Source organism: Apteryx mantelli, chromosome 1, assembly GCF_036417845.1.
Source record: "Apteryx mantelli isolate bAptMan1 chromosome 1, bAptMan1.hap1, whole genome shotgun sequence".
Lineage (NCBI taxonomy): Eukaryota > Metazoa > Chordata > Aves > Apterygiformes > Apterygidae > Apteryx > Apteryx mantelli.
In genome coordinates, this window is record NC_089978.1 from 131483954 (window position 1) to 131503581 (window position 19628).

Sequence of the window (19628 nt, forward strand, 5' to 3'; positions counted from 1 at the left end):
GACATAAAGGAATAGAGAGAAGAACACAAGCATGGTAGGGCAAGGGGGTGCAACAGTGGAAAGAAGGTAAGGCTTTAAAGAGGAAATAAAGTATCTCAAGACAGATTTCCTAAAAACAGGATTAAAGTCAGACTCCTTGTGAGTTTCACAAGTGACCTGATGTTTTATGCAGGGCTTAACTTCTTCAGCATTGCATGCTATCGAGAAGCAATAGAAAGAAGGTGCATGTAGAAAAAAATGAGCAAAGAGCACCAGGGGAGCTGCACACACAGACAGCTTCTCTGCTTGTTTGCAGTGTTTGGGAAGCATGAACAGGGCTGGCTGTGAGGAGGAGGAAAAAGAACCAGAAAGAGAATTTGTTAAAGCTCTTCTAACTCTGATCCGCTCTCCTCTTTGCTCTCTTGGTAACACAGCTTCCACTGCCGCCTCCTCCTCACCTTCCCTCCAGAATCAACCTGAGTTTGCAGCAGTGGCAGGCCCGCTGCATAGAAACTGTGCTTGTATAATTAAGGCCTGTTATTAATGGGAAAAAACACTGGCTGCCTGAGAAGATGCTAGCACAGGGCCATTTGTAATTCCAGGCATCCCAGAGCAGGCAAGGAGCTGTGATGACCCCAAGCCAGGGCCTGGGTGAACCTGGGTGTCTGCTGCTGTTAGAAGGTAGCATGGAACCCTCCTTTCTTTTTCAGGCTTGGATTTCTTTGGTGGTTCTGCCTGTTCTCATGGCTCAGAGTGGCAGGAAGCCTTGCTCTGTACTGCTGCTCTGATAAGGGAAGGAGATTTCCTGCGGGGGAAAGCAACCTCCACGTAGGTAACACCATCCTGCCCTACATCCAGCTTAAACGTGTAGCTTACCTACACCTTTGGCACCAGAGCTTGAAGGAGCCTCTTGTGCCTGCCCAGGACCCAGCCATCAGAAAGCAAAATAGTTATAAAGAGCCAGCATGTTTGCCATAGAAGACTGTTGTTGGCATCACCAAAACACTTCTGTACGGCCACCAACCAAGCAGGTCCTTTGACCCACTGCTTGATTGGCTTTCCATAGCTTGAAGGTAGAGGAAAAAACACCAAATTGTTTCCTGAGTGAGGGGTTAAGGAGCATTAAGGATTACCACCATGAACAGTTAGTCTGGGGAGCAGTGGAAGTAGGTTGCCTAGAGAAATTGCTCAAGTATCATGCAGTTGGTATCTGATAAGAAATGAGCTCATGGTGCGGCAATTCCCTTACTAGGGCATGTGAGTATGGCTTCTTGCATCTACTTGCCTGCCAGAAGACTTGCTGGGACATGCTAGCCCTCTGTCAAATTTGGCTGAAATAAGTTTGATAGTTACTGGTGGTAGGGCACTGATGAGCCCTGCGATCACATAATCCTGGTTTTGTTAGGAAACCAAAGTAAAATGTCATTGAAAACATTGAAGACTGGTCCCAAGAAGATCCCAGATGATGAATTTAGCATTATGCCCCCTGATATCTTCCAGGAGTACCAAGTAGCTGCTGTCACTGCAAATCAGATTCTCTAAGGCTGAAGCAGGGCGATTCTTTCTCTTTGGACAGGTGAGGTGCTGCTGGGCCCTGATCCTGCACATGGAATTTCCTTTGCCTGTGTCACTTTGAGGATCTTGGTTTTAGATGACCAGCCTGCAGCACACCTAGGAAATCCAAGGCAGAGCAGGAATTTAGAGCCAACCAATTTGAACCTCTTTCCTTCTTTTGTGTCAATGTGATGCCATAGCCCTCTTCCCTCCAATTCCCTTCAACCTAGGAGAGCAAGTGAGCCTGAGGAGGCTGTATCATACAGTAGCTCTCCAGTTCCCAGGGAGTGTGACTGCAATTTCCCAATGGAAACCTCTCTGTAGGAGGTTAATGGAAGTTTTATGCTCCCTTTAGCCTCTGGGGAGCATCTCTGTAGTAGGAAGGAAGTCCACTGGGAGAAATATTTGACATCAGAAAGGAATCCAAGAGGAAATAGACCACAGATGTTACCAGGAGGGGAGGGGAATAAAATCTAGCAAATGCATGTCTCAATCAAGCATCAGGCAATCTGCCTGGAGTGATAGCAAAAAGTCTTCAGATGGCAACAAGCAACTTTGCTCTGTACCACTCGGTGTTTCCTTGGGCTGCTGTTCTGCAGCAGCAAAAGTGGATCCCTCTTTTTGAAGCACTGCTTTTGTTGCTTTGGGAGTGATAACAGGATTGGGAGCTTTAGCACCCAGAGAGAGACCAAAGAAAAGCTGGAGACTGGAGGAAAATGTTCTTGACAGTGTGTCAGAGTCATACATGTATTATGTATGCTGGACCTCCAGAATTCACCTCTGAGATCTGATGCTCATATGACTTACTGCACACAGGCTAGGAAGGGCCTTTCAAACAGGAGAGCCAGGACTGGGATTTCGTCACATCATGACTTTACTGAGCTATGTCCCTGAACAACTGGTCTGTAACAGACATCCAAGGACTTCAGTCTGTATTTTCCAAACTGATCATTAATGTTGGATACTTTGTTGAAGGCATGCCTACCTTGAGAAGCCAAAGATCTGATTTCCAGATGAGCTGGCTGTTCATTAATCATATTGACTAGCCAAAAGTGCTCAACAATTGGGAAAAAACAAATACAGGATTGCTGTAGCTTAGAGTGCCTGTAAATAAGGCACCCCTTGTTTTTGATTATTCCTGATACTTTTGTCCTTGAATTTTCTTTATTTTCCTTTAGTTCCTGTCACCTTATGGGGAATGTGGGGATTGAAATCAAATGTTAACTGTTGTGATTCCTCAGGTCTCCTGGTCATGTACATTACAGAAATACTGTGAATGAAATTAAAGTATTCTGAAGTCTGTGATATAAAATAAATGATGCAGTGGCCAAAAACTGCAAGCCAGCAGTGGAAAAAGATCTGGAATAATTAAACTTTCAGCAAGCACCACCAGCACTGTGGAATGACTGAGGCAGGGGCTTTGTGGAAAACTTAATAGGTAATGGTGTGGTTATTGACTGCATCAATGCATCTGCATAAGGAGAATGAATTAAAAATGCAAGTGTGAAAGAAGCTAGGCATCTTTAGGACCCCTGATATTTTCTCTTTGTTTTTCCCACTGGCACATTCAGGAATACAAATCTTGCACACAATTTTAAATAATTCTACCAATTTAGCACATTAAATGCTTACCACTAGGCTCAGGAATGAACACTCATCTGGAATGGGGGCAAGTAACAGTCTTCTTAGACCTCAGATTCAGCAAGGTGAACAACCTTAAGTCAAGGACAGCTGGTTCATCTCTGGGCAGCAGGAGGTTCTTTATAGCAACATAAATAGATAAAAGCTTACATTCAACAGCACAGGAATTGCCAGGCCTGCAACCTAATGGGGCTCCTTGTAAACTTATACTTCAACAAATGCTTTGCTGTATAATAATGTCCAGCATTTATTATGCCTCTCTCTAAGCAAGCCAAATTCAGTCTTTTAGTTTGGTCTCTGATCTCACTGTCCTAGTGTTTATGGTGACTGGTATTTCAGAGGCCTTTCTCTTTTCTCTGCTGTGAAGGTAGAGAGATGCCTGGGCATCGGAAGCTCTCTGCAGCATGCTGAGGAGACGTAACCTTCTTACCACGCTCCTGATCGCCTTGCCATGGGCTCTTCTCCTAACCTTGTGGCATCAGTATCCAACCACCCGCTACCTCAGCCTCCTGAGAAGTAAGTGTAAGATCTCTGCTGTCAGCATGCCCGTGGCTGTGACGATTGCTGGTGAGAGCCCTCAGTAGGAGACTCTCCCTCATGGGATGAGTTAAACCAAGACAAATTTGCTTGAAGGCTCCCTCTGTCTAGCTACAACAGGCACCTAAGTTGTTCTTAGGAGCATGTTAAAAATGTACCTTAGGCTGTCTTCAGGGAGAGCAGGCTGCTGTGCTGAGCATTGCTGTCGTGGTGCCTGTGAGAGGGAGCACTCTGAGAAGAGGGTTGCCAGGAAACCTCTGCCTCAGGCAGATTCCAGCCAGGCAGGTCTCCAGCATCCCTGGAGAGGAGATAGCCCTGCAGTGATTAGTTTTCTAACATCCTTCTTCTTCTCCTTCTACTTCTTCTTCTTATTCTTATTCTTCTTCTTCCTTCCTTCCTTCCTTCATTCCTTCCTTCCTTTTGCCCCAGAAGAGGCAGATGAGAATGTGACCTCTAAAGCTCTTGTCAATGGTACATCAGCACTGAGAGAGGAAGGCCTCCCGTCATGTATGCGGCAGCAGCAGAGCATGGCGGCAATGCCCAAAGTCATCCAGAATTATGTGTACTCCAGGCCTCCCCCATGGTCAGACACCTTGCCAACCATCTTTGTTATCACTCCTACCTACACCCGGCCCGTGCAAAAAGCTGAGCTGACCCGATTGGCCAACACCTTCCTACACGTACAGAACCTACACTGGGTGGTGGTGGAGGACTCACCCCGGAGGACCAACCTGGTATCCAACCTGCTGGAGAAGGCAGGGCTTAACTTCACCCACCTCAATGTGGAGACCCCCAAAAGTCTGAAGCTGGGCCTGTCCTGGATCCCATCCCACACCCCAAGGGGGACATTACAGAGGAACCTGGGGCTGCACTGGCTGAGGAACAGCTTCAGCAACACTGCACCACCAGAAGGGGTAGTGTATTTTGCCGATGATGATAACACCTACAGCCTGGAGCTCTTTGAAGAGGTAGGAACCGTAAAATTACATGGGACAGAAAACACAATATAGGTGCAAACCTATACAGCTGGACCTCTTAAGGCAAAGTCCTGCCTGCACTTACAGAGATCTCTGAGACAGGACTACCAAATGCACTTTTAGCACCAGCTGGGAGATGAGGGGTCTGGCATGCTGCCTGGAGCCCTTCCCTTTCTGCACTCCATGGGAGCTGGGAATAGGGCAGTTATAAGCCAATGGTTATGCAAATTCAGTAGCCATTCTTTAAAGGGCTGAAAGAGAAAAGAGTGCATCAGCCATGGTGTAGGCTGCAGATGTGCATAGGCACTCACCCAGCATTGCACCAACTACAGCCTCCTTTTGCCAGGTCTGTTTTCATAGGAATCATAGAAAAGATGCCCCAGAGGAGTAGAAGTTCAGGGAGAAGTGACTTGGATTAAATAGGCACCAAAGACAAACTTCTGCCAAAACATAAATCTTCACTGTTGTAGCAGTGTTATAAAAGTTGACTGACTGTCTAATCCACTTTTTTCCTTTTCCTGCCCTTCTGTATTCTGAGTTCCAACCACCACAACAGAGCTGTGTCCCTGGGATCAGAAAAGCTTGCCCAGACTTCTGCTGGAGACTTGGCTTTTGTGAGACATCAAGTCTATTGAAGACTGGCAAAGATGATTTTTCAGTAATACTCACTTGTCACCAATTTAAGCCAAACTGTAATACACCACTCAAAATCCTGTGTTATGCATCAAAACACATTTCCAGTTTTCACAATTTTTTAGATCTCTGTTAAGTTCATCCTTTCCTATTTCTTTCCAAGTCCTTTCAGGCAATTTAAATAAACCCCCACCCTCTTAGGAAGTAGCCATGGATGGTAGAACAAGGTGGGGTGAGGGGGGAAGTTGCTGTAAGTAAGCACGGAGATGCATCAGTGAAGGAGGGCAATTACTTGAAAAAGGGTGAAGATGGTGTGAGTGGAGTTGATAACAGGGAGCTAGAGGCCCGGGAGAAGTTGCGTTTGGCATGCTTCTATTTAGAAAAATTATAAAAGTTCAGATGAGATCAGAAACCAAGGTTTTCCCTCTTCTGGGGGACTGAACATGGGTAATAAAATGCAGCAAATTTTGGTGTTCAGAGCAGAAGAATGTGTTAAAACAGAGCTCATGGCATTGCAGGCTGTAGCTTTTCAAGCAATAGCACAGGTGAAGAAGAGTGTGTGCAGCTTAGAGCTGCATGATTGTGTAGGAAGTCAACAGGGGAGGGCAGGCACCAAATAATACAGGGGATGGTATACTGATGGGCTGGGACAAACGTCACAGGGCTGAATTCTCACAGCACTGTTTCTTTCTGGCCCACAGATGCGCTACACAAGGAGGGTGTCAGTCTGGCCAGTGGCTTTCGTTGGGGGTCTGCGATATGAATCCCCAAAAGTGAGCCCAGCAGGGAAGGTAGTGGGCTGGAAAACTGTCTTTGACCCGAACCGACCCTTCGCTATTGATATGGCTGGATTTGCCATCAGCATCAAGCTAATCTTGGAGAAGCCTCAAGCCAGTTTCAAGTTGGAGGGAGTTAAAGGAGGCTACCAGGAAACCAGTTTGCTGAAGGATCTGGTGACTATGGATGGGTTGGAGCCAAAAGCAGCCAACTGCACAAAGGTGAGCAGGACAAGAGACCTGAAGATACCTTCCCCTTGCTCAGTTCTGGCCTCTCCTGCAGCCTCCTGCTATGCCCCATTCACCTTCCATTGTGCCTGCTCTTGCACGAGAGCACATCAGCTCAGAATCGTGCTGAGGGAGATAGACAGAGCCTGTCAAATTCTTTGCAGATGAGAAGTTCAATGAGTGCCGAGGAACATTTAGTGCTATGCACTGTAATTGTGTTAATAAAGAGCCTCAGCTGCATAATTCACACCTTGATTTTTTTCTCCAAAATCCAGGAGGATTAGCAGAGGGTTGAGTCTGGGGTTTTGGTCCAGAACAATCTGTCCTCCTTACCACTTTCATGCACTTACAAAGTCTCCCCCAGGTCCTGAGTCAAGTCCTTTGAATCACACACTTCAAACAATCCTGAGCCCTGGGTTGCTCAGGATCCTACCTGCTGCTCTCAGCGTTTCCATGGCATCCAGAGCCCCTCAGCTCTCTTTGTGATTCCCTGTAGGTGCTGGTCTGGCACACAAGAACTGAGAGGCCTACTTTGGTTAATGAAGGCAAACGTGGATTTACAGACCCCAGAGCAGAGGTGTAAGCAGAGAGCCAGCTCCAGGGTGTGAGTATCCTTGTATTTATTACTTTTAGCAAGGCAAATAATCTATACTGCTTTCCTTATTTGTGTTATTACTTCCTCTAGGATTGCATATACAAGACAGCCTCAGTAATTCCCTTATCATCTTACCCTTTGCACAAGAAACAGATTCTCACCTTCACTCCCTTACTGTCTGCATTTCTTATTCATTCAAGCCTTCTTGCAGTTCACATGGAATTTTTGCCTGCAAGAAGATGAGAAAAAAAATGGCAGAAAAAATCTCATGGTTTCACTCAGTAATAATGACAAGTCAAAGTTCTTGATCCCCCTTAAGAGATTCCTACCAGGTCCAAAGTCTCTTTAGTGTGGCAGTTGCTCTACAGTGTGTGGAAAGACATCACACTCCTGCAGATGAGCTTCTTCCCTTGCAGCCCTGCAGGCCTGCCACCTCTGCTGTGATTCATTTGTCTGCCTTCAGCTTTTCTCCTGTAAGAGGTGCTGCATGAACAACCATGGTATGGGACAGCACATAAAGGCTGATGGGACACTTATACCATCTCAAAACAGCAAAAAGTAACCTATACAAACTCTCTTGCACTCTGAGGGGCTCCAGTACTGACATTACTGGAGGAAGGAGTATGTCTGCTGTTGAGAAGAAATAGTGAAGGCACTAGGAGTGCCTGTATGGTCCACAGAGAAAAGTTCAGCAGGGGGAAGGGTTTATAGCCACCACCACAGGCAAGGGCAGGAATGTATCAGAGATCAGTGATACATTCTTAGAAATTAAGAGTGATGAAAAATAGGCTCCAGAGGAGCTATAGAGACATTGACCTCTAAATGTGTACCGCCTATATGGTAGGCTGTAGCTGAGCTCTCTGCATTGCTGTGCACTTGGCAACACCACTCTGACACCACAGCAGATCAAGGCAGATGAGTATATCTTATGCCAGCTATTCAAACCCAGCATGACCTGATGGCTATGACCTCCTCTTTATATCAACTGCCCTGTCCTCTGATCTCAATGTTTGTCTTTGGCAGAATCCTAGCCCACAAATCCCAGAATAAAGGCATCTAATTTGGGAGGATCCAGGTCTTCCTGGAATGGCACATTCAGCATCCTGTACCCTGTGGCATTTATCCCTCCTATTTTGGAAGATATTCCAGAGCTGTTTTCAGTCCTGTCCCCAACATACACTTCAGCTCAGATCTACCAGTGGAACAAGAATGACAGCTTTTTTACACACAGTCATGAATGTTTCAACTTCTGCACTGATCCAGCGTGTGTATTACTTGTAGTTGTGTACAGCATTTCCACATCATCTTGTCACCTCTGAGTGATAGCCATGCAAAGAATGAAAAGCAACCCTGGCTCCTGCACATTGCAGGGGTAGGAGTAGGGACCCTGGTGTATCCTACCTGGCCCTCCTGTTGGGCATAAACCCTATATCATATCTGCCAGCCTTCCATGAATATCTCAGATATCCTAGGGAAACTAAAATGATGCCAGACACCCACACTTGGCAACAGCACCGCTCTCGGCCTGTGCTTGAGTGACATCCACTAGCAGAAACGTGATCATTTTATATACTCATTCATGCTGGGTCTGCAGTAAAGTAAAGCTATGACTTCCCAAGCTCAGCTCTGCTCAGGATCCAGTTAACTGTTGGGGGGGTACCACTTACTTCACACAGGATGAGCAAACTAAAAAAGTTAGACGTATTAGGCCTGCTTGCCTACTTATCAGAGGAGGAGTTAAGTACTCCATTACAGATGCAGAGTGTGGGCATGATGATTTTATAAATGTACTATGTGTCTGCTCTTTTGTCCTCACTCCCTCCTGGCCAAACACTGACCATCCTCCATGAGATATGCCATTCACCTACAGTGAATTCTCATGGGAATGGCTTCCTTCAGGTCAGAATTTGACCCACAGCCCTTTCTGTATCATCATCTTCCATGTGGGGCACCTGCCCTGACCTGCCAACTGGGTATGTAGTACCCACTCCAGGAGACAACCCCAAAGCAATGCCTTGAGTGTGAATGTGCTGCCCTGAGAAGCCTAGTGGATTCAGCTGAGAGAGGCTTTGGGCAGTCAAGCAAAATCACCATGTTCTCCCTTAAAGTTTTAAATTGACATCCCTGCTGATGACTGTGCTCTGGAAGTCCCTAATATCAAGACTGCTGAGCTTCAGAATCTTGCAGGCATGATCTAGATAAGCTAGAGGAAAAACAGGGAAAATTCCTCCCTTAGGGATGTTCTGTGTTGTAGCTACAATTGTGAGAATATTTCTGTCTTTCCTCCTGAGAACTTGTCCTCATTTTGGGTCAGATCAGGCCAGGCAAGTCCCAGACCTCCCAGAGGCCTTTTTCCCTTTTAACACCTGGGGGCCTGAGCCAGGCAGACATTGCTTGGTGCAGGGTTTGGTGCTCTGTTAACCCCTTAGTTCAACCACTCTCATGGCTTCTGGGCATGTGTGCATACTCTCTGGATTGCCACAGATGCAATGTAAAGGGATGCGCTGATCATGTAAACTGCAAAGATCAGGCTTTAATGGATACTGCATAAATGGCAGTTATATCCCCCCATTTGGAGTTCACCCTTTTTCTCACCTGCATTCCCACTGCTCTTAGCTGTGTTTAGCTGAACCATTGCAGTGTTTGTGAATCTATGAGAGAAGAACTATACACTCCAAATCAGAGAAGATCGGAAAAGAGGAAACAATAAGACACATGCCACAGTTTTGCTTTTCATGAGAGACAACAGAAAGAGCTCAAAATTTAATGAAAGTGTTTTACCTTTATGCACTAGAAATTCTGCTTTTCTCTGCCCCAAGAAACATTAGGGAGGATCTGAAATGTGTTGAGATTACAGACAGTGAGTGAGATCTTCAGCTGCTTATCCAGCTGTTTGATGCAAAGTAGAGGAGCAGGATGGGCAAAAAGGAGGTCTCTGAGCCCATATTCAGCCAAACTAAGACTTTCACTGTGGAGATATTTTAGCAAGTGGCCATAAGTCTGTTCTCTGAAAAACGCTGTGGGGACATGCAGGGTAGGAAGGGGAATGTTGGGGGTGTGTGAAATCCTTAGGATTGTCTGTATTACAACAAGGGCCACAGATCAACCAAAGCCATCACAGCATATGTCCCTGCACACTGTGTATTGGGATCCCCCCCATAGAAACAAAAACGTTGGTTTCTGAGAGCAGGAGAGGGGAACTAGTTTCGCTTAGTATTTTTCCATTGTTAAATGCTGAAATGTATCACTGAAAAGTGGTGTTAAAAACTAGCTGTTCTTATTGTTATCACCTATAACAGGCATTTGAGAGAGAAGAACTCACTCAGTTTAGCATGGCTCCTTCTGCCTTGTGATATCTGGAGACAGTGAAAGAAATTCCCCTGCTTTCCAGAGCTTCCAGACAGGCTAAACAGGGATCCTCAGATCTGATCATCTTGCTTTTCCTTGAAAAAATATCAGAGGGGGTAAATAATGATTTTACTGAAAAAAAAAACCTTCAAAACCTTTTACTAATCCATAAAGAAAAATATCCCACCCCCAAACTCTGTGGTATAGATAGAACAAACAGCACTTCAGCCATAACCCTAACCTGAGATGGTAGCATGGTTGAGGAACCTGGTTACTGATGCCTGGTGTTTACCTGAGCCAAAGGACAGCACTCTTAAAAATGCATCTCTTGCCATGATGTAGCGGATAAGACATTGAGACCTACCTCCCTTCCTCACCCCATCTTGTGTTTGTTTTGACAGAGGCACAGGGCACTGTTGATTCCAGAAGTTCGTCAGCAACCACAACAGCTGTGCACGCTGCCTCTTCTGCCCAGCACTCTGCTCCACCGCTGGAGGATGATAAATGCCCCCAAATGTGGCCACATCTATCAGCTGCCACTGCCCAAAAGGTGGTAACAAACAGGGACACAGCTGATGTGGTGCCCTGTGATCCTACAGATCTTTACCTTTGACTTCATGCACTGGCTCCCATTTCCCACCTGGAAGAGGGATGCTTCCTTCCCCTGTGGGCCCTGTGTTCATTCATTAAACGGGAAATTTATTAGACATGATCTTCATTCTCTGCTGTGCCAGCGTAAAGGCTGAAATCCAGGGTGGCTGTGAGATTTCTGAAGATCTCTCTTGGCAGATTGTGAAACTATAGCTGTACAGCTGTGGTGAGCTACAGTGATTCAGGAGCCAGAGTTGTCACAGAAGCACATCTGTCAGCCTGAGAATGAGATGCTCTCAAAACAGCTTAAAAACAAAGCTAGCCTAAGAGAGGCTCTCCCTCCCAAGGATACACTCAGATACCTACATGGCTCAGCCTTCAGTTTTGGGGAGGGAACTGTGCTGAAGCACCTCATTCTCAGTTTGGGAGTTCAGAAAGGTGTGTAGGTACCAAGTAGGGATCCGGTGCCTACACCTCAGCTTGTTGCTTCAGCTGAGAATGGAACTGCCCTAAATTACAGTTGTTTTGGAAAATGCCATACCAGATCCCCAGACCCACAGCCCTCTGGATGAAGTTGCTCTCCATCTCAGGGAGACCTGGCAAGTATTGTACCTCAAAAGCCATGCCTCCATGTGCCACTGGAGAGACCAGAAAGCAGGAAAAAAGATGGGTGGACTTGGCAGTTTTGTTTCTAGCCTGGAACCCCACTGCAGCGCCATCAGGCACTTCAGTAGCCTCAAATCAGATATATAGAGTTGTTTCCTCAATTTCCACAGACAGAGACACCTCTCTGGAGTGGAGGTGAGTGAGAAGTGCTCAGAGAAGAGGAATCCTGAGCCTGTGCTAATCTCCTTTGAGGACATCGAGGAACGTGGAGAGACACCATCAAGAAACTATTCTTGAGCACCATAAATGACAACTGAAGTAGCAAATGTGACAAAGCTTTTCAGGTGAACTTTGAAAGGCATGTTTGGTCCTGTGAACAGAGACAAGAGACATTGTCATCCAGAACAATTTCCTTTTCCCTTAATAAAACAGGGGGACAGTGAGGGTAAAGGCAGCCCATAAAGGAGGAGGTAGCAAATAAGGACTGGAGGATGCACTGGATTAAAAGCACAATTGTTTGTATCATGTAGAAGAGGGGCAGGTGTCGCTCCAACTTCCAGGAAGATACCTTGAATGACCCAGAAATCCCTGTAAGCACATCTTGAAAACCATCTTCACTCAAGCCATGAGAAACAAGGCTTTAGGCTTTCAAAACACATTGAGAATTTTCATAGCTGGGGGAAAGTTATGAGTAGCTGAACCATTCCCCACCCAAGAAAATCTGGGCTGGCAGGAGACTTATTTATTTGTTGATTTATTTATACTACAATTCTTTTCTGTCTATTCCTTGTTTTGTTTTGCATTTTAGCTTAGCTCATCTAACATATTCATGAAGAAAGAATAATTCCCCCCTCACCCCAAATTCTCACAGAAGAATAGTAGAGCTTTGCATTCACTGCTGAATGTCATATGTTTCATGTTCCCTGGGGTTTCTTTACAATGGTGTCTTAAACTGGCAAAATAATCAGAAACACAGCAAGGAGGTGAGTACAGCAAGGGAAACTACCATTCCTTTATGCAAGAGACATAGGTGGCACTAAGTTTCTGGCTCCTGAGCAGTCATAGCAAGGTGAAAACATGCAAAGGACTGGCTCACTCAGCAGACAGTCCCCACAGGATCTTGGGAAGCTTCCAAGAAGAGGGCTCTTCAAAGGATATCTGAGAGAGAGAGAGTTGGTCCATGTTCCCTCCTGTGGAACTAGTAGCAGCACATCCTGCTATGGGAGGGGGATTAGAGTACAAGAAGGGGGAAAGGGAGTAAGGCACAACCTCTTGGAGAAGAATTCATGAGAAATCAAAGAATAGGCAGCAAACAGAGAAATGGAGGCTGCCCTTAATTTGAGTGTAGTGAGGCTCACGCCAGAGATAAGCACACCCAGGAGAAAAAGCTACCTTGCCAGTCATCTCAGCACAAAGGAATACTAAATGTACCATGAAAGCTGTGTCTTCTCTGGACCCTAGAAAATAGTCCTTACTATTTTTTACAAGGGTCTGGCATGTTGGAACTGGATAGCAGGAAGGAAGACTGGCTTCTGTAAAACACTTTTTCTTCTCCATTTGTCAGAGCTTTATGTCCCGACCTCTGCATAAGATAACAGGCTTTGCCTTCTGGTGGGCTTTGCCCACCCATCCCTGCCAACTGACTGGCAGGCTCACTGATCCCACCCTGCATTAAAACAAGAAAGTGACCTTCTTGGTGATTTTAATGAATGAGCAAGACAGAGGGAATAAAGGAGTTATTTAGGATCTTCCATTTTCCCCTCTGAGATGGGCAAGGTTACTGCCCGTATGAAAAGCAGCGGATATGGTGACCGATTCCTTGGCCTTTAATCCAGCTTTTGAGATTTTCATGCAGGTCCTACGTAGAGTTTCGGCACTGCTAGAGGAAGTTTGTAGCAAAAGTCTATTACCATTGTAAAGGATACCTTCCAACACATGTTTTTTAGGGATTTCTTCTCTCTGCATTCCTATAAGAAAGTGAAATCGTTATTCCTATTTTTCCCACTGGGAACTTGGATTCCCGTGAGCTGTGCTACACTGTCAGCTCAGCGCAGGTCTGAGCCTGCTCTCAGGACTAGACCCTTCACACCATTTCTATTCCTGACCCAGCCTGACCCTGGAGCCCTGCAGGGGAGGAAATTCTGTGAATCAAGAAATTCACCACTCTGTAAATTGTGCAGACCCAAAGCCTTGTATGGGCAGTGTGGATGTACACAACTACTATTCCAGGCTAGCAGACATTTGGACCTGTTCAGCACAAATACTCCTTCTTTGTAGAGCAGACTAAGGACAGCAAGGACTGTTGCCAGTCCAGATGCATCAGCTAAGTGCAGATGAGTAAGAGGTATCACAAGTTAAGACAGCTATTTGCTAGCAGAGCTTGGTGGGAGAGCCCAAGAATGGAGCAGCAGTGAGGGCCACAGGTTTCAGGGTAAGCAAATACAGGGGTACAATAGGGAGGGAAGCTGCAGATCAACCCTAAGTTGTTTAAAACAAGAGAAGGCATCACAGCTCCTGTTTTTATTAGCATATTAGTGTCTGATATTCATGTTCTCTCAGATTCATCCAATTCACCAACCAATGAATACTACTAACATTTCCTGTTGCAGAAAATACTATTGACAAGGAAAAGAGTGTCAAGAAAATAATTTTAATGGTTATTTATTTATATTGAATGGTACTAGAACATTATTAATTATGATGCAAATAGTACAATATGGCACCACTCTCTATCATGCAGTGTAAGTGCTTACTTCTTTTCCAGGAAAACAGTGGACTCTGTAATGAAGAATGTTATCAGTTTTAATTGTTCTCCTTTCAAGGATATTGTCTCCAGTCTTCATCTGACCCAAATGCTACATGGGTTTGGAAGAGGTTGCCTGAATTATGGAGGTGAAGGAAAGAGACAGAAAGGAACATGGGTATTTTGTCTAAACTACACAGTCCCATGGCATCTCTAGCCACAACTGGTCATTTGAGTGACGTGATGACAATCCCGACTGAGACTGCTCCGTAAAGTGCTGATCAAAACTCAGAAGTGGGTGGTGGTCAAAACATAGGGCAGTTTTCCATCACAAGGGTCTTAATGCAATGACAAGCTGTATGGCAAAGTCATACCTAAACAAGGCTGCTGCTGCTGACAGTGAGCGAAGACTACCTAATTTTTGCAGGGTAATGTTATTTAAGTCTGCTCTGCAGGTAGCTGTGTACCCACTCCAGCTTTGTTGGGCCAGCCAGCTCCTGCACCCTGTCCTTCCACCTGGGAAGAGCCAGGACAAGCTCCTGGCAGCATGACAGTAAGACATAAGGGATCCCCCACAGGAATGCGGGGACACATCACCTCTCTAGGGTCTCAGCAAAGGTTGATCCATGGTCACGTATCCGTTTCGTCAGTGTGCGATGTGAAAAGTCTCCCCGAGTGGTCCTGGAGGCCATGAAACACCTCAAGAGACATTTTTCAGCTGCCTTCCTCCTGCTGGATCAGTTGCTTAGGACAGGTGGCAGTGAGCAGCAGCCAGGGCGATAGTTTGTGGCCCTGTGCAATTGCATGTCCTGGGGAGAGAGGGAAACATCCAGAAGCAGCACCAACAGGGTAAGGAAGAGTAGGCTAAGGCATTATAAGGTCTTGTCTTCCTAATGAATCACACGCTGTTACCAGTTCCTGCTCCTGCCGGTCCCTAGTTAGCCACAGCCCACTGGGAAAAGCGCATAAACCCTCACCAGAGCACTAGATGTCAATAGGATCAGATAGAGAAGCACCTCTGGTCTCTTGATTCTACTCTCTTCAGGCAGGAGAAAAATGGATAGGCCTATTTGATGGGACCTCACTGTGGGCTAATTCACGAGCTTGGGAGAAGCTAGTAGACCCAGGTCCTGTTTCTAATGCTGTCACTGATTTACTCTGTCATTTGGCCAAGGTACATGCCATCAACTATCTCTAACTTTGGGTTTTTCAACAACCATAAGGCACCTACCCCTCAGAAAATGGAAGCACTTCTAAGACTCTTTTGAGGAAGCATTGCTAAGAATTTAGTGTATTAGATGACAGGCCAAACCCATGTCTTATGTCATAACAATCACATTTGCAAAGGTATCATTTAAGGTGCATCTTGGGGTGTACAAGCAAAGGCTCTGAGAAACGCTGAGAAAAAACTGCAGTGGCTCAAGGTACCTGAAATCTCCGCTCTGCTAGAAAACACAGTTATCCCCCCAAAAACAGGGACAGCTCTGCTTGGCCATGGTGGCTGAAAGCCTCTACAGTGCCTTTAGCAAGGATTAACGCTATATTCCTCTTTCCTTGATAGAAACCCTGCTGATGTGGAGAGCAGCAGATAAGTAACACTGTCTGATACTGCCTGACCACCCTGCTGGGTATCACTCTGTTACACCAGCGCATTGGTCCTTCCCTCCGTTTGCCATGCACCTTTAAGGCTGAGCTTCCCAACCACTCTGCTGCATTTTCAACAGGGAACTGGTGCAGGTCCCAGGAGAAGGGGGGAGGTTGGGGGGAGAAAGAGAAAGGCAAATAAGAATGAATCTTATTAAATGGTGTGAGGTACTTCTCTCAGTCTCTCATCACATTCAAGACTGATTGGAGGTGAAATTACACTCGGAGGGAGGGGAAGCACCCTCCCCTGGGACATCCAGAGGCTCTTGCACAAACTTAATTTCAAGCTCTGTTGAAGATGGTGTTTGTCTTTTTTTTTTTTTTTTTTTTTAGTATGCATTCATTTAATTTCTCAGGCAGACGTGTGAAAATGAGAAAGTCAGACCTTTGACTGTGAAGATAGCCCTGTGCCTGCTTCTTATGGATCCAGCCTCACATTATTTTCTTCTGTTACTGCCCTCAATATATCTGTGCTCAGGGGTTGCTAAAATGCCTGCCATCTCCCTTCCACACTTCAGTAGAGACAGTTAATTTTTTTTTTCATTTAAGCAATTCAAATCATTTTGAATTAAAAAAAAAACAAAAAAAAACAGCTTTCCACAGATCAGTTTAGAACAGGGAAACTGTTACCTTGAAAAGGTTCTGTAGCTTGGGTCTGTCTGGCACCACGAAGTTCTGTTCTGTATTCAGCTCTCCAATCCATACTTGCTTTCTGGTGAGAAGAAAGCTTATGGTGGGTTATGATCCAGCCATTTTAGTGATGATGGCTGAAAGGGAAAGAGAGGAATCATGATTCTTGCATTTGGTTTTGAAAGGACGTTGAAGGAGTCAATCCCAGAGGTTCAATTCTCCCAGGCAACACAAAAAGACATGCCATTTTCACACAGTTGGTCTGACTAGTTATATGTTAGTTTTCCAATCTCAAGAGCATATATACCCACAGATTTAAATAAAGAGACTGTTACCTTCCCACTTGACCTGCTTGTGCCTGGAAACAAGCACAAGATGACAGCTATAACAACTAACATGTGGTTGCCAGTTTAAGTTAGCTGAGCTGCTGGTGCAGGTCAGTTCCAGGGTGCCTGGCTTCTCCCTGCCTCAGAAATGGGTGGAAGCAGACGGGCCTTGCCCAGGTTGTTCCTGCATTGTGATTTCCTGCTGTGACCCAAGGAAGGATTGCAACCGAAGCATAAATTCAGGCAGTACCTCGTCCTAAAGAGTTGCTGCCAGCAACTGCAGGCCATACCACTGAACTCTTGGTTCCTCTGTTTGGTTCACTACTGATGCAGAAATTAATTCTTTCCTGACCATGGTATTGTATTCACTGGAGCTTTCAGCAGAGCAGTGAGTGTCTCCTTGGTTTATTTCAAACCAGGCAAAGGATTAGTCATTAGCAGTCAAGTAGGAATTTGAATGTAGGAGAAAACCATTTTTACATATTTGAGGTCTTCTGAAAGATTCCCTGCAGACCATGCTATTTCCTGCAGGTTCTCAGCTTTCAGTGAAAGTTAAGGGATAGTACTTTTTGGTACAAATAGTGTAACTATTGTGGAGTTGAAGTGATATCACAAACCAAGCTATTGACTATACTTGGAAGGTGCAAACAACATGGGTTCAAGCTGTGGAGGGAACATATGTCTTGATTCTTTTCTGAAGACAGGATAAATACTAGTGAATGCTAGTGGAAGACTAGCATGATGAGAGATGGAAAGGCCCCAGGTGTGTAAAACTAGATAATTACTTTTTTATTTACTTAGTCACCAACTTATTTATTTAATGATATGTACAGCAAGAATGCCTAAGAGTCCTGGTCACGGACCGACAGTATGTAAACAATTGCTATGCATGGTGAACAAGCGGAATGGCGCTCTCTACAAAGAGTTTACAATCTAAGACAAGAGATGAGGATTACAAGCAAATAAACTAACAATGACTAGTGCAATCAATTTGCTATGTCAGTACAGCAGTTTTCTCTAAACATCGTGGAAAAGGAGGGATTTCAAGGAGAATAGCTAAGTATTTTCAGGGCTGTTCAGAGATGGGAACAGGCAAATTTCTTGATATTAAGCGATGTCAGGTAAGGTGAGGACAAATCTTGAAAATGAAGACAAACAAGGTGGTTTTGACATGGTAATGGAGAGAATGCCAAAGGAAGAAAGTAAAATATAGAGATTCAAAGTGTTGTGCAAGAAAAGCAATCTTTACAGCAATATTGGGTGGGTTTCAATAAAATAAGACTTTGTCTAGACAAGAGAAATATTAAGTACATTTCATCTTCTAAAAACAAGTAATTTAAATATTAAATTCTGACAATTTATATCCAGGTTTTAAGTAATCCACTTAAATGGAATAACAGGGTGTTCTGTGCAGCAGAATTAATGAGGTCAAGTTTCCTATAGATTTGTGTCCTGCATCTCCTAATCCTGCTCTGAAGCAAGAGTACTCTTTTCCCCGTGACACATCCCATTTGGCTGGGCAAACAGCAGCACGTGTTTTGCCTAGTTTGGGGCCATGTGTGCTGGCTGATGAGTCCACACACAGGAGCCGGCTGCCCTGCTGCCTGCTGCAGCTTGGAATGGGACAGGAGTCTGAGCTAAATGAACCCGCCCCATTTTGCAAGCACAAATTTGTGTCTTACTACTCTTGTCAGTGCAAATCCAGGCACTGACTTTTCTTAAAGACTGGTAGGAATTTAACGTCTGTAAGACTTCTTTTCCTCTGTGAAATTTAAGAGAAAGTGGACAGCACGTTTGAAATTTATTATTGGAGAAGACAGACAGGCCAACAGATAGCACAATCACATAAGCCCCATCAAGAAATCAGCCAAAAAAGAGATAAGTGTAGAAGCCAAAATTTTATAGGCAGTCAAGCAGTTAAAGGAAGTTCCTCACTGTGCAGTCTATCCAAGTGAAATCCTGCCATAGTCTCTTCTGAAGTAGGTAGGGTATTGTATTAATTTCTGTTTATCTAATTTACTTCAGTTCAATAACTAATTCAAAGTCAAGAAAATGACTGTGTGTTGAAAGCACAGAAGAGCTTTCACTCTCTCCTTCCCTATGATCGAAAACTAGGTGTGACAGATGTGACATCTATTTGTTCTAAAATTATGAAAAATACAGTGGCCAGAAAAAGTTACTTCAACTGTCCATTTACATATACTACTCCCTTTCCTCAATAAATCAGTACGAAATATAAAAAAAACTTAATGTATTCTGTATCATCAGACTAAATACTACAACGAAGTTTTGACTAATGAAAACGATTTTAAAGTGCTTGTTTTCAGCATTTTTACAAATTTTTAATTTCTACCCAAAAGCAGCTTGACATGAACCATGCAAAAATCATCTTGTAAAATAAAAAAAAAAATCATTTGTCATAGTCTAATACAGCAAATATAAAAACTGACACCGTGGAGTACTGCATGTTGTACTATACTCGTGTTTAAATCGTTTTACAGCTTCGCAGCGGTCCTTGCCCCTCTTCTCTCCAGCTCCACCCCACAGCGGCGGCTGCTCCCCACCGGGGGTTACTCAGCTGTTACTCAGCGGGCAGGGCAGCCCTGCCACCCTCACGTGTGCCCACAGCACGTCGTTGCGAAACTCTACAGGAGCAGAGACCCTGAGGGCCATGATAGCGGAGGGCGCTGAGACGGCGGGGGAAGGGGACTACAGCTCCCAGCATGCCGCGCTCCGGCCCACCACGCCCGGCGCGCCACCGTGCCCCGCCTTGCATGCTGGGAGCTGTAGTCTGGCCAGCGGGGAGGGGGGCGCGGCAGC

General features: G+C 45.1%; 1 protein-coding gene and 1 long non-coding RNA gene across 3 annotated transcripts in view; one reads left to right on the forward strand and one right to left on the reverse strand.

Annotated features, from left to right (window-relative positions):
• Positions 1 to 13232, forward strand: part of LOC106490700 (galactosylgalactosylxylosylprotein 3-beta-glucuronosyltransferase 1-like) — a 28724-nt gene extending 15492 nt beyond the window's left edge. The window contains exons 1-6 of one of the 2 annotated variants that reach the window (XM_013950187.1): positions 706 to 807; positions 3542 to 3690; positions 4141 to 4679; positions 6023 to 6319; positions 6822 to 6929; positions 10670 to 13232. In XM_013950187.1, the coding sequence (XP_013805641.1) occupies positions 3579 to 3690; positions 4141 to 4679; positions 6023 to 6319; positions 6822 to 6908 (1035 nt within the window). In that variant the 5' untranslated portion in view covers positions 706 to 807; positions 3542 to 3578 and the 3' untranslated portion in view covers positions 6909 to 6929; positions 10670 to 13232. Of the gene's footprint in view, positions 1 to 705; positions 808 to 3541; positions 3691 to 4140; positions 4680 to 6022; positions 6320 to 6821; positions 6930 to 10669 lie in introns of those variants that run through there. The other variant, XM_013950186.2, reaches the window with a different exon arrangement.
• Positions 13233 to 14110: 878 nt separating this feature from the next.
• Positions 14111 to 19592, reverse strand: LOC106490701 (uncharacterized). Its single transcript, XR_001293666.2, has 2 exons — positions 16483 to 19592; positions 14111 to 15017 (listed from the first exon to the last, which is right to left on the reverse strand). It is a non-coding gene; the product is annotated as an uncharacterized lncRNA (long non-coding RNA).
• Between the last annotated feature and the right edge of the window lie 36 nt (positions 19593 to 19628).